The sequence below is a fragment of the Sciurus carolinensis genome, chromosome 11 (genome assembly GCF_902686445.1).
Source record: "Sciurus carolinensis chromosome 11, mSciCar1.2, whole genome shotgun sequence".
NCBI classification, from domain to species: Eukaryota; Metazoa; Chordata; class Mammalia; order Rodentia; family Sciuridae; genus Sciurus; species Sciurus carolinensis.
Genome location: NC_062223.1, coordinates 87,582,002 through 87,595,857, shown reverse-complemented (window position 1 = coordinate 87,595,857; position 13,856 = coordinate 87,582,002). Strand labels below are relative to the sequence as shown.

General features: G+C 37.8%; 2 protein-coding genes across 12 annotated transcripts in view; both read left to right on the top strand.

Moving 5' to 3' along the window:
• The window catches only part of Sytl2 (synaptotagmin like 2), a 107,070-nt gene extending 103,262 nt beyond the window's left edge, over positions 1-3,808 (top strand). For 5 of the 11 annotated variants that reach the window (XM_047516224.1, XM_047516222.1, XM_047516220.1 and 2 more), the window contains 3 exons: positions 205-304; positions 1,666-1,871; positions 2,724-3,799. In XM_047516224.1, coding sequence (XP_047372180.1) covers positions 205-304; positions 1,666-1,871; positions 2,724-2,869 — 452 coding nt within the window. In that variant the 3' untranslated portion in view covers positions 2,870-3,799. Of the gene's footprint in view, positions 1-204; positions 305-1,665; positions 1,872-2,723 lie in introns of all 11 variants that reach the window. The other 6 variants (XM_047516217.1, XM_047516216.1, XM_047516214.1 and 3 more) reach the window with 2 other exon arrangements.
• A 6,835-nt stretch (positions 3,809-10,643) lies between these two features.
• Positions 10,644-12,844, top strand: Ccdc89 (coiled-coil domain containing 89). The gene has a single exon (XM_047518555.1). It carries the CDS (start codon positions 10,781-10,783, stop codon positions 11,891-11,893), a length of 1,113 nt encoding a protein of 370 aa, XP_047374511.1. The 5' UTR covers positions 10,644-10,780; the 3' UTR covers positions 11,894-12,844.
• Positions 12,845-13,856: the final 1,012 nt, after the last annotated feature.

Here is a 13,856-nt window from a genome sequence, read left to right as displayed (position 1 = left end):
ATGATTTTTATGGAGCTCTCTGAGTTTAGTACAGACTGTGAAAGGTAGAGTTACTGGTGTTTGGGTTTCATCAATTTGATACCATGAAGCACTAGCTAGTAGCTAGCATTCCTCTCTGCTTGACTATTTGGGGCTGATATCTTTGGATGCAATATTGCCAAAAGAGAAATGGCAGTAACTTTTTTTTCTCTTTGTTCTATATAGGTAAAAAGCTTCCTACAACTGGTGAAGTACACATCTGGGTGAAGGAATGCCTTGATCTGCCACCGCTAAGGGGAAATCATCTAAATTCTTTTGTTAAATGGTAACCACATTAATGACTGAGTCTTCTTCAGTTCTTCTGTGACTAGCCTTTGCTGGCTGGTTTCAATTTTCTGCATCTGTGATGTTGAAACTGATCAATCATAGTTTAAATGAATTTACTTGATACAATGGTGATTTGAACTAGAGGAATCTGTAACATAAACTTCTCTGTTTAGCTTTAAAAATCATAAAACTGAGAGGTCATATGAACAAATGAAACTAGAGACCTCAAGCTCAGATAAGCAGTGTCTTCTAGGCGTATGTCTGTTGGTGAAGGTAATGATTAGTACAAAAGAATTTATCAAATTTCTAATGGCAGGATGTCACTCTCCTTGGCTCCTTTGTGGAGCAGGAAGCATTCCTCTTCTCTTTTGTCCCACATGTTTTATGGCCCATTTGCAAAGAACCTTTGCGTCAGACTGCAGATATTTGGAAAATGATTTGCTAAGTCACCTCCTAGTAAGGGTTAGCTCCCGAAATAGTTTGGGTTTTTAAGTGGTAAACTTTTTTCTCTGTTACATGGAAAAAGTGACTGGCACCTAGTAAGTAATAACTGAACAGGTATTGTGATGATCTCACTTCCTCTAAATTTATCTATACAGAGTTTACTAGAAGACAGGTTGTAGCTATTTAAGTATATGTGACATAGATTTAAGTATTTATGACTTTATCACCTCCTCGTGTTTACTCTTCATAGATATTCACTGGTAACAGTTTTCCTCTCAGGTCAATCTCCCACTGACTACTCTCAGATCTTCTTGCCTCAACAAGAAGCATTATGCATTAAATTTCTTCAATTATTATCATAAATAAGATATAAATAATTGCAAAAAATTTTTATTCCCAAAGTCAACCTAGTAAATTGATTTTCTTTTTTCAATTCTGTATAACAGTACATCTTTATGCCACCATAAAGTGTTGGGAATAAACCATGCTTCTAAATTTTAAGAAATCCTCAAGCAATTGCTACTGTATAAAGCAATTACTAAACATAGACACCATACTAAATGTTTTGCATGTTTTATTTAATTCTAACATCAACTTTGTGAAGTCAGCAACACCATTCCCACTTTGTAAACCATGAAGCCAGCCTCTGAGAGGTAAAGCAACTTTCCCTAGAATGAACAGCAAAAAAGAGGCAGTCAAGATTCAAACCAGGTCTGGCCAACTTTGTCCAAGTCTCTGCAGCATGATGTATCTTCTCCTATGCTCTCCCAATCCACCAGCACTTTCTCCACACCTTTTTCCTCCATTGCCAACCTTTAGTATCTGTGCTGAATTGTACTGAAAGAATAAGTGTTCACTCTTATGCTTTCACAAAATGCCTCTTTTTTTTTTTTTTTTTTTTTTTTTTTTTTGTAGTACCATCCTTCCAGACACTAGTAGGAAAAGTCGCCAGAAGACAAGAGCTGTAGGGAAAACCACCAACCCAATCTTCAACCACACCATGGTATATGATGGGTTCAGGCCTGAAGATCTGATGGAAGCCTGTGTAGAGCTCACTGTCTGGGACCATTACAAATTAACCAACCAGTTTTTGGGAGGACTTCGGATTGGCTTTGGAACAGGTGATGTTTCTTAAATTTTTAATTCTCCATGAAACAAATTCTCCTGGAGACAGTAAAGGGTGTTTGTTGCTTTGATTCTTCCTAGTGAAAATAAATACTTTGTCTCCATAAAGTGTAATGAATGAATGAGTGAACAGATCTCAGGCTGTGTGCCTGTGGCTCTCAATCTGAGAAATAACAGGGTGTCCTATCTATTCGTACAGAGCTTAAATTATTGTTGGTGGGGAGCATGGGGAACAGAAATGTTTACATCACCATTCTACCTTGAAAAAACATGATCCTTCAAGGCTAAAGATGTGCTTTGAATAATAGCAACTAACATTTATGGAGCAGTAGTCACTGTATTCAATGCTTTATTTGCATTAATTCATTTAATCCTCATAATAGTTTTGTGAGGTTGTCAATAATATGATTCCCAAAATAACTGATATTCCAAGAAATTAAGTAACAGAGCTAATAAGGGACAGAATCAAAATTCAAAATTGAGTCTGCTAGGCGCTAAAGCCTAGCCACACTTCCTTAAGAATTATCTAGTGTCACCTCCAACCCTATGCAGAATCCTCCCAACCCCTCTATGTTGCTTGCAAATTGTTGTCTGTTTTACATTCAAGTGAAGAGAAATTGCTCCGAGAATGATCTCAATAATGGGGTCTATGTAGATGGTCAAATAGATCTTTCTTATGTGATATCCCAGGTCTGCCTTCTGGTTATGTTAAAACTCTTCATTGATATTGTCTATTGGTGTTTCTAATTAGGGAATAGCACCCCCTTTTTTTCCCCCAATGGGCTATTCCATTCTAAATGCAAAACTTTCCCCCCCTCCTTTTTTTTTTTTTTTTAATTGTTAATCAGGTAAAAGCTATGGGACTGAAGTAGATTGGATGGATTCTACTTCAGAGGAGGTTGCTCTCTGGGAGAAGATGGTGAATGCCCCCAACACTTGGATTGAAGCGACACTGCCCCTCAGAATGCTTTTGATTGCCAGGATTTCCAAATAAGTCCAGCACTGGCTCCTCCACTGAAAAATATTACACAAGTGGATTTGGATCTTGAAAATCTGCCAACACAGACAAAGATTCTCACTTCCTTCTGTTGCCACTAATAAATACTACACAGCACGTTGAAGTCCATCTGCATGTGTTGCTTGGATTACAGGGCCCAAGGGACTTAAATAGTGACAAGATGTGTGACTTACTTGTGACTCCAGCATTGAAGGAGATACCTGAGCAAGTTAGGAAAATTGATCTGTTGCTGCTGCTTCAAAGAAAAAACTGCTAAAAATTATTTAATTGGGGGTATTTTTAACCAAAAGAGCATTCTGGTTTCACACCACATGTGTGTTATGGTTAAGGCTTCTCCGCTCGATTATCCCTTTAAATCCCTGCAGTACTTGTAAATAGGTAGGTCATAGAAAAAAGTAACAAAAATACTCCTTGGGTGGGCTGGGGAGAGGAGCAACATCAGTGATGACAAAGAATTACACAATAAGGTAACTGTTTACCTTATTTACCTGTAATCTCTAATAATCTGGAATTCCATGTTAAGGCAATAAGACTGACTTGACTGAGCACATTTCTGCCTTGAGAAGCTGCTTTTTCTTTCCCCAAGTCTCAAGTGTACTTTGGTGCCACCTACTGGCCATAAGTGGAATTCAGTTCTTGGCTTATTTTGGCTTAATTGTATCCTAAAGTAGATCTCAAACCTGTATTTTATAATAGAATGTTTTTTAAAACCTTGCATATGTATGATTGTTTTTCTTATAACTTTGTTATATGAAAGCAGCATAATAGTAGCCACAGATGTGCTTTGCAACAAAGTTTTAATTAGAATATAAATTGTTGGATTTTAGTGTATTTCCTATATATGTATAATTTTCATGAAGTATTTTGTAAAAACCCTTAGAATAAATTATCATATGATTTAAATTGTATTGAAAAATTAGCCTGACTTTGTATTTTAAATGAAACCCTTTATAAATAGGAATCATAAAACCTAAATTGCCTAAAATGTTTCATGAACTTGGACAATATTATTCCAAAGTCTCCACTGTAACTTTTGGCATTATTTTCCCTAAGCAGACAGCTTTGGCTATTAGTTAGAGCTAAAAAGCTTGAAGATAGGTTAATATTTATTCTTATAAAATTTTCTTCAGAGACCTCTTGGGATGATTTTAATACATGAAGAATTATTCCTCCTTAGGACTCAACTAGTTGGCTTTTCTTAAAACAAGTGCCGATTTAATGTAGGTTTGAGGAAGCCTAGGTAATAAATGAGTAGAGGGTCTTACAATAGGTATCTAGTAAATGTTGTCAAAACTACTAATTGCTCTCCTCCTTGCACAAACAGATACTAGATAGCCTTGTGTCCACTTGTCAGTAAGAGACTAACCTAGGACAGCACCCTTTCCATTGTCTCTTTTCTGGGAGTGTTTAACTCTATTCTTTCTGACCTTGGGGAAGGGAAAGATGAGTTAAGTAGAGCCACACCTCTGAGCTCAGCCTGGAATGCAGTAACGAGCTGGCAAATCCCATCCTGGCTTGTGCCACATCACAGAGCAAGGTACCTTCACAGCTCTTCTTTCTGTTACATGTTCAACCACCTCCCAGCATCCAGCCAGCTCTGGGGCACTAATGAGATAGTTTCTGGTATGCCCAGACCTAGGACCAGGATCGCCTGCCTCTTCCCATGCCCAGATCCTTCACCTCCCAAACACCAGCAAGGGCAATAGAACCACCCATCCCCCTTGCATCTATCCACAGGGGATTTCACACATTTTCTTCTGGAGAGGAAAATACAAATTATAAATTTTTCTTATTTGGTCACAAGAAGAAGGGTGAGTGTGAGCTTCGTGCATTTTAAAATGTAAGCAGCCTGAATTCTTCAGGGAACTCAGTTTAGAAGGTTTTTTTGAGCCAGAGTGACTTTTAAGCAAAGACCCTGCTGATACTTCAAAGCATACATCCTTAAACTGGAGGCATTTCCTTGAACTTTGTGTTTTAGGGCCTTTCACATTTTTTTCCCCAGAAACCCAACTGGAAATAAGCCAAAAGGGGAGAATTATTGGACAGACACTAGGTTAGCCCATGGAATTAAACAAGTGCTACAGAAACCGAGGTTACTGTGGGGACTTGCAGACTGAAAGTAGGAACTCAGATGCTGTCTTTTCTGGGAAGTAGCACCTCAAGCAGTCCCAGCCTCACAACCTCCCAGTTAGAGTACTTGTTTTTCTTAGGTTCTGCTTAAGAAATCTCTGGGAGAAACGGGCTGGGCTTGCATCCTGTCCCCACCATGGAACCATTCACTGGGGCCAGGAGTAGAGGCAGTAAGGTTACATGATTGATCCATCTTGAGTAATGTGCCTACCCTGTACCTTGGGAAAATAGTCCCTAGTCAGAAGAATAGTGTGTTGTTTATACATGGATGATGGAGAAATGAAGAGCTGGGCATTCATGCCATTTTTGTCTCTCAAAAATATTTCAGAATTATTTTTTAAGATGAAGCCATACATCTAAGGATCTCTAGTGACTCTTTCCAGAGAGGCCTAAATTCCCCCATCCACCACATCTGCAACTTCTAAGGAGATGGTAATGATCCTGCAGATCCCATGACCTGCTCACATGACCCAGGAGTCCACCAAAAGCATGATTACTGTTAACCTATCACTTCCATTCTCCCAACCTATGTTTCCCAGGTAACTTGCTTGGACTTCTTTTTGCATATCCCTGTCATTCATACTTACCATCAAATAAGAAGTCCCTGAGCATCTGCTTTCGCTAGCATTCTCATGCCCATTCTGCTTTGGGATTGCTCGCCTATCCCCTCTCCTGTCTCCTCTCCCTCCCAGGCTTATTCACTAATTTCTCTCCTTCATGAAACAAACTGTGCCACCACACACTTGATCCAATCACAGAACATTCCTTCTACTTCTTTGGCTGATTTTTCCAGAATAATTGGTTTTCCTTTAGCCTCATGAAGAGGAGACTCACTCTCTCATATCTAGTACCTCAGTCAGCATGTAAAATCAGATTTCATATCTTTGCTTTTCTATCTTCTTTACTTACCTCTTTTTCTAAAGATATGCCATCCAGTTACATCAGGTAGTAGAATGTTTAAGTGGCCTCCAGAATAAAGGATTTGAATTTGAATCTCCCAGTTAAACCACTTAGTGGCAGTGTGACCTTGGGCAAGTTACCTAACTTCTCCACCTTGTCTGTAGGAAAAAAAAAAAAAAAAAGGAAAGGAAAGTTCTATTTATCCTACAGGCAAAAAATACTTGAAACAAAGTGTTCATATTCGACAAATAGCTTTCAGTAGAAGATACTTGCTGTTATGATTAGCCCTTTCACTCCCTCTTAACGATCATTTATCATTCTTTCAATTATCTCAGGCATTGCAGACCCTGACACCTGGCTCCACAGCTTAGGGAATATAGTATCAAACACCCTAACTTCTTAGTATCTTAATGTTGATTTGAATGTCCTCAGCTTCCATTCCCTTTCAGCCACACATACCTATGAATTTCATAGGTATAGTTAGTTCCCTATGAACTTGGAAACAGTTCTGCCTCTGAAATATTAAATCCACACATCCCACTCTGACCAAAATCTTCTATACATTCAATTCATGATTCTGTAACATCTATTCTTAAAATGCATCCATGATTTCAGTCCCTAAAATCCCTATCAATTGCCTCCCATTACCATTCCTCCCTCCAGTCAGCCACTTCTTACCAATAACCTTAGCATATTTTGCTCCCAGTTCTTTCCACTGAATACCTACCTCCCAGCACTATCGCAGATTACAGTCCTACATAAGTACAACTGAAACACCCTACTTTTATGCCCTTAGTTGGAGAAAATCACACATCCACCCTGCCTGAAATACAGATGAGAAACTGACAGAAGTATAGTGCTGGTAGCTTTACATCTGTAATATTTTGTTTGTTTGTTTTTTGAGGTCCTATCTAGTTCCTGCCACTCTTACTTTGCTTTTGAGTTCCCTCCATCCTCTGTGAGGCAATAAATCCCTATTAGCTTAACCAAACTGAGCTGGGTTTCTTTCAAAATAATCTTGACTAATACTCCTCTTCAGAGACTGGTTTATACTCCTCCTTGTGCTTTCAATACACTCAGTTCTTACCACTGTATTCATAAAAGGAGTGATGTGTCTGATTTCTCCATGATTACATTAGCATTTACCACATTAAATTGCTGATAGTATTTGTGTGGCTCAGTCACTAAGCTGTACTCATCTTGAGAACTGGAGCTGCATAATAGACATAATAGTCTCTCAGTACATATGAGATGAATGAATGAGCAAATGAATAAACGAGGTGTGATTTCAGACTATGAACTTTGTTATAAAAGAGTTTGGATTTGAGTCTGTCTTTATTATTTATTCTCTAGGTGATCTGAGGGCTATTTGCTTCACCTCTCTGAAACTTGTTTTCTTTGTTACCTATAAGCTATAAAATATAGACGAAAATGCCCAATTGTCCAGAATATTGTTAGGATTAAAAGATATTCTCATGCCCAGTACCATGTATTAATTCTGTAACTAGTAGCTCAAAAAAGAGAAAAAAATCCTTTGGGACAAAGCTTATAGTATAATATTAATTTTAAAAAGAGAAAGAGACGAAACTCTCACAATAGAGCTAGCAACATTTTAATAAATAAAAAACATTAAATTAAAAAAGAGACATTGAAATACTCAACAAAGGCTAGTGGAAGAGACTCATTAGTTTCCACTAGGGAAAGCATTGGTCTATTTTATGCTGGACTTCTGAGAAGGGATTGAAGGTAGCTGGAAAAAAAATGAATCGAATGAAGAAAATAACCATGACACAGACGAGCCAAATGTGATCATTAAACTTCTTTAAAGAGAGTGACAGTATTTATTTTCTTAAGTATTCTTAGCATGTTGCAAATGCTTTTTTAATTAAATTAATGAATCTTGTGATATTTTCAGCCTTGATAAGTAATCTATGGACATGAATACTTTTTAAACTAATTTTTATATAAAAGACTATGGGGCTGGGGATATAGCTCAGTTGGTAAAGTGCATGCCTTGCATGCATAAGGCCCTGGGTTCAATACCCAGCACCACAAGAACTATGACCATTTTTTTTTTAATGTGGAAAAATGTTGAGTGTTCACTGTATTTAAGGGACTTAGAAAGTTAAGAAGGAGTTAAGAAGGAGAAAGGAAGAATCCCTAATCTCACTCTTGAGGAACAACTGCTATTCATATTTTGAGTATTTTTCCTGTTTTATTTTCCTTTGCATAGGAAATATATTTAGAGAATTCACTTTATTACACCACACAACCATGTAAGATAATCAACAAATAAAATTTTCAATGTATTAGAAAAAGAGCATTCTAATTTTCTAGTTACTTTCCTTTTCCTTAAATATCATGCTTGATATTTAAGAAAAAGTAAAAAAGAAATTTAAAAAATTCCAGTAAGTATAGTTCTTATTTTTAAATATTCAGAATCCACTTTCACAAAATTTCAATATTCTGTAATTTAATTATTTGTTAAAATTTCAGTTTAGAGAATCTCCTTGCCTTCCTTGTATAGACAAAAAAGTCATGATTTGAGAAATGAGACCCTCACATTTAAGACTGAAGGGAAAATCTGGAACTCTTCTTTTGGATCTGTTTTGCTCCCAGTGAAATGTGAAGCATTGTAAAAATCCACCTGACATCTGTAATGACACACAGATTTTTCTTTATTATCATAACTTAAGAGATATTAAGTTGGAACCCCATAAAGAGTGATTACAGGGATAGTCAACTCTTGTCTATCTTAGCACTAAGATTAATGCTAATCTGTTTAATTAATTAGTGTTAATTAAATAAGTTTGTTTCTTGTTTCTTAAAGTTTTCTAACATAAGCATTCGCTATGCCATTAAGATTTACCTATCAGTATAATGTTTAATGGCTACACAATATTCTGTTGTATGACTATATCATAATATAACATTCTCCTTTTTCTTAACATTCTCCTTTTTTGGATATTTAGTTTTCCAGCTTTTAGTTATTATGAACCATACTATAATAAAAAGCTTTGAGCAAAAAAAAAATTTTTTTTCAGATTACTTCCCTAGCAAAGATCTTCCTAGAAGGGCAATTTCTAGTTCAAAAGATATAAAAAGCTTGTAAGTTATCAATAGATACTGTCAATTGATTTTCATAAGTAGTATATACCTGGGTAGTCATAAGGAGAAATGTTTTTGACTGATAGATTAAATGGTATCTAACTTTAACTTGCACTTGTTGGATCATTATTGAGGTGCAATTTTTTGTCATTTTTATTCCCTTTTTTGTGAATTTAAATGTCCATTTCTCTTTTAACATGTTAATGGTTAGTTGGCATGTACAAGCTCTTTATAAAAATATTGACTTGTCTGACATTTATTATGGATATTCTCCCAATTTTTTTTTTTTTTTTTTTTTTGCCTTGGACATCCATTCAGCACACATTTATCTGAGTCTCTCCAATGTGCTAGAAACTGATCTAATTATCAAGGAAGAACTGCCATGTATGATCTACAGTCTAATGAGGGAAGCAGGCAGGTAAAGCAATGATTGTACTAAAGTTTTCACAGGCCTCACTGGAAGCAAAAATAAACTATAGTGGATATTCAAAGAGGTCTATGAACAATTCCACATGTAAGGGCCACAAATAGCCTTCCCAGAAGAGATAGTTCTTAACTAAGTATAAACAACTGAGTAAATTAGCAGAGTGGCAAGCTCCAAGATGGGAAAAGGCATTCCAGGTAAGCAACATCTTTAGACTGGGCCAGAAACCTGACTAGTAAGGGGAACATGTGTATTTGGATTTGCTAGGAAGTCAAAATATCAGGCAAGTCCAGAGGATGAAGGCGCTAGAGAAATCTCAGAGGTCATATAATTTTAAAAATTACAAATAACTTCAGATTTTCAGTGAAGTCTAATCAAGCTGTTTCTTTCTGTTCTTTTACATAATGTTTAAGAAAGTCCTTCCTGACCCAAGATTTGATGTTTACCTTTTCTTCTAATATTCATTTTTAATATTTTGAATTTATTTTACCTTATGTTGGACTATTTAATCCATCTGAAATTAACTTTGGTAAATGAGAAAGTAAGTTTCATTTGTATCTTTTTTTCTGTTTTAATATATATCACATCTACTGTTCATTAAACTTTTCTGTGAACTTATTTTGCTAATTAAGGGAGTGGTGAATATCTAATGAAGAGAATCTATTTTCAGATGAGGACAATGCTAGGAGAAATGAAGGAAATTTCACTAGGATTTGCAGTTTCGATATTTAAATATCAAAACGAGTGGGGCCAAATACTAGGGAGCAAACTCCCAGTCATTTAAGGGACCTGGTTTTCAAAGAGTACTACTGCTACTTTGTGTTCATAAATTGCACATTTTTGAGGAGCCAAAATCACAGAGAGTAATTTGTTCTCCTGACAACTGAATGGAGAAGAGTGAGAAGGAATACGATGTTGTAAGCTTGATTTGTTTTCTCCTACTGGAAATCAGGTGGAGTCAGATTTCTTCCCAGGTGCGGGTGAGGAGTTGAATGGGGTTGACATCTCTCTGCTGCACAAGCCAGACACTGGTTATGAACTGAGGGTTGCAATTGGTTAGAAAGCAAGGGTAACCTGACTGATTTGCTCAGGATCCCGCCCCACCCCACCCCCACACCCCACCCCACCCCCACACCCCACACCCCACCCCACTGCCCTTTCCTATTGTTACTTCACAGCATTCTGAAAGCCTGTCCACCAATTACTGGCCTGTTTACTGGAAAAGTCAACTGCTGGGGAATGCCAAGAGTCCCTAGCAACACCCGGTGGCTTTTGAAATCAGAGGAGGAGAGATTGTGGTCAGCTATTAGTGGAGGAGAGCTTCTATGCCTCAGGAAGAGCGGGTTCTCAGGATGGACAGTCTACCAGATGAAGAACCCTTAGATAAACGAAATGAAAAACAGAAAAATGAGGAAGAGGACATGGAGTTTAAGGAACTGGAAGGGCTGAGGGACGCCTTGGCAAACCTGCGGGATCTGTCTGAGGAGGAGAAGGGTGAGAAGGCAATGCTTTGCTCCCGTATCCAAGAGCAGTCCCAGCTCATTTGTATTCTGAAGCGGAGGGCTGATGAAGCCCTGGAACGCTGCCAGATCCTGGAGCTGCTCAAGGAAGAGCTGGAGGAAAAGAGGATGCAGGAGGCAGAAAAGCTGAAAGCCCAGAGTGAGCATGCCCAGAAGCTGGAGGAACGCTTCAAGATCCTGGCAGCCAACCACGAGTTGATGATCCGCTTCAAGGATGAACACAAGAATCAGAATATCAAGCTGAGGGAAGAGAATGAGAAGCTGAGACTGGAAAACAGCAAACTCTTCAGCCAGGCTCTGAAGGACAAGGAGGCCAAAGTGTTGCAGCTGACCACCAAGAGCCAGGCCCTCACCAAGGAGCTGGAGGCTCTGAAACAGAGGTGTGCGCGGGATGCCTGCCAGGCACAGGCCCGAGAAAAGGAGCTGCTGGAGCTGCAGAGCAAGCAGGCCTGCGCTCACATCGAGGAGACAGAGCAGCTGCGCAGCCAGCTGCAGAGCCTCCAGCAGCAGTACCAACAGGCCATGGAACAGATGGCAAAGGCCCAGGAGAAACACAGCAGGCTGAGCCAGGAGCTGCAAACCAGGCTGCAGACCATCACTCAAGAGAAAGAGGAGCTGCTGCAGCTGTCCATGGAGAGGGGCAAGGTGCTTCAGAACAAACAGGCAGAGATCCGGCAGCTGGAGGAGAAGTTGGAGACAGCAGACATGGCTAGGAGGCATGCACTAGAGAGGTTTGAGCAAGAGGCAGTGGCTGTGGACAGCAACTTGAGAGTCCAGGAACTTCAGCGCAGGGTGAATGGGATCCAAAAGGCTTACGATGAACTCAGGCTGCAGTCAGAAGCCTTCAAAAAGCATAGCCTGGATCTTTTAAGCAAGGAGAGAGAACTCAATGCCAAACTTCGCCATCTCTTTCCATAACTGTCTTCAATTAATAATTCAAATATTTGTGCATTAGCATTATGACAAGAGAAAAGATGATATTCCATTTATTATACTTTTAAGCACAAAAGGAAAATTGAAAGAAAATCTGCTTGACTATAACATTGCTGTTGTTACCATTGTAAAGCTAACACTCATTTTCAGTTCTACCAACTAGAATATAGAAGACTTAGCAGAGTTCCTCCTTGCCTGTGAAGTCTTCCTAAATTTGCCATCAGTAGCTCCCCCATTGAATGACTTATTCATTCTCAATCTTAGATGTCTTAAAAAATCCTGAGATTTTAATTTAGCAGCTTCTGTGATTCAAGTGTATCTAAAATGTATACTAAGATGTGCACAGTTAGTAACTATACATGGGTAGGCTTATGTCCCACATAGTTAAGATAGCAAGCAAACACATCAGCATAATAGCATGAATACATTGCAGGAAAAGAAAAAGCTATTTTATTTTGCATTAGCTTGACAAACAAAAATTTAGATCAGTAATTTATTTCCCAAAGCAGGCCATCTTTATTATAGTCATTCCATATGAGCAATAAGATTCCAATTAGTTAAATCAATTTTTATTTTGCTTTATGCTTGGATATCACTCCATTTTCTTAGTTTTCTCCTTAATAAAGACAGGATTTGGATGTACAATAATGCAAATATCAATAGTTTCTTTTAATATTGCATAATACGCTAATAGATAAAAGGCCTCAATTTGGGGTAACAAGTCATAGCAGACCTTTCATGACTTATACAGTAACTCACAGGTATTGCTTTCTGTTTCTATTAGTATGTTTTCCTGTAATTAACTTTTAAAAAATAAGATGAATGCATATATGTATTCTTAGGCATTTTTGTAGGAATACCTCAATTTCATAAGAAGAGTTATAAAAACACAATAGCTATCATTTATATTTATGTAACCTTCTTAAAATTCTTAAGGGCAATTTTAAAATATGCTTTGTATTTCCTTATTTTCCTAAATTTGGTTATTGATATATAAACCTCGTTATGACTATTTCTCAAAATATTTGTAAAATAGTATTTTTCTTTCCCTTTTGATGCCAAGAATACTAAATGTTACATAAAGTGGATTTACTAAAAAAAAAAAAAAATATTACTTGGGACCTTTATAACAAAAAAGTGCTACCTTACTTCATGCATTTTTAAAAACCTATTGTATCATACTTCTATAAAGACTATGCTATTAAATAAATTTTTTCATCAAAATAGAAATCACTTTGCTTGTTTTAAATAAATATTTCTCTTATAGCTTACAACAAATCAATGTGGAAACTAATTTAGTCATGCTTATCATTTATCGAGCCCACACTTGCTGAAGCATTTCAGATAAACTGTTTTGTTTAATCTTTAGGGGTATTCAGGAAGATAGGTTCATTCCTGTTTCAAAGAGAAGGAACCAGCTTTTAGTAATTTGCTTTGTTCACTCGAGGAGCTGGGATTTCAAAATTATTCAGTGTGAAATTATCTTTCCTGGGCAGGCACTGAGAATAAGCCAAAAGAAGCATTACTTGCCTTAGAAAAGCCCCCGAGCCTTGTCTAGGGGCAAACCCCCTCAAACCATTACAAACGGTGTGATGTAGCTTCATAGGTATGCTATGAGGCCACAAGAGGAAACATACTGGGATCTAGTGCCACCTGGGGGTAAGGGTCAAGATGGTAAGAAGGCTAGTTCTTCAACTAGTAGAATGTCATTGAATGGAGAAAAGGGAAAAGGATTTGAGACAGCATCATGTGGAAGGCATGGAAATTTTTTAAAATTATAAGTAGTTGGGAGGAGGTACAGATACAACTGGAAGGGTAGGTTGAGGCCAGAATATAGGGTCTTTGAAAGCCATACTGGCCCCTTAGATAGCTGGGAGAGTTTAGCAGGTGGAGGTGACAGGCAAGAGAGGAGAGATGCAAGACAACAAATGGAAACCACAGACCCAGC

Bases quoted from the DNA above. Each gene is read 5' to 3' on its own strand.
- Ccdc89 (XM_047518555.1), top strand. From the start codon at position 10,781: ATGCCTCAGGAAGAGCGGGTTCTCAGGATGGACAGTCTACCAGATGAA.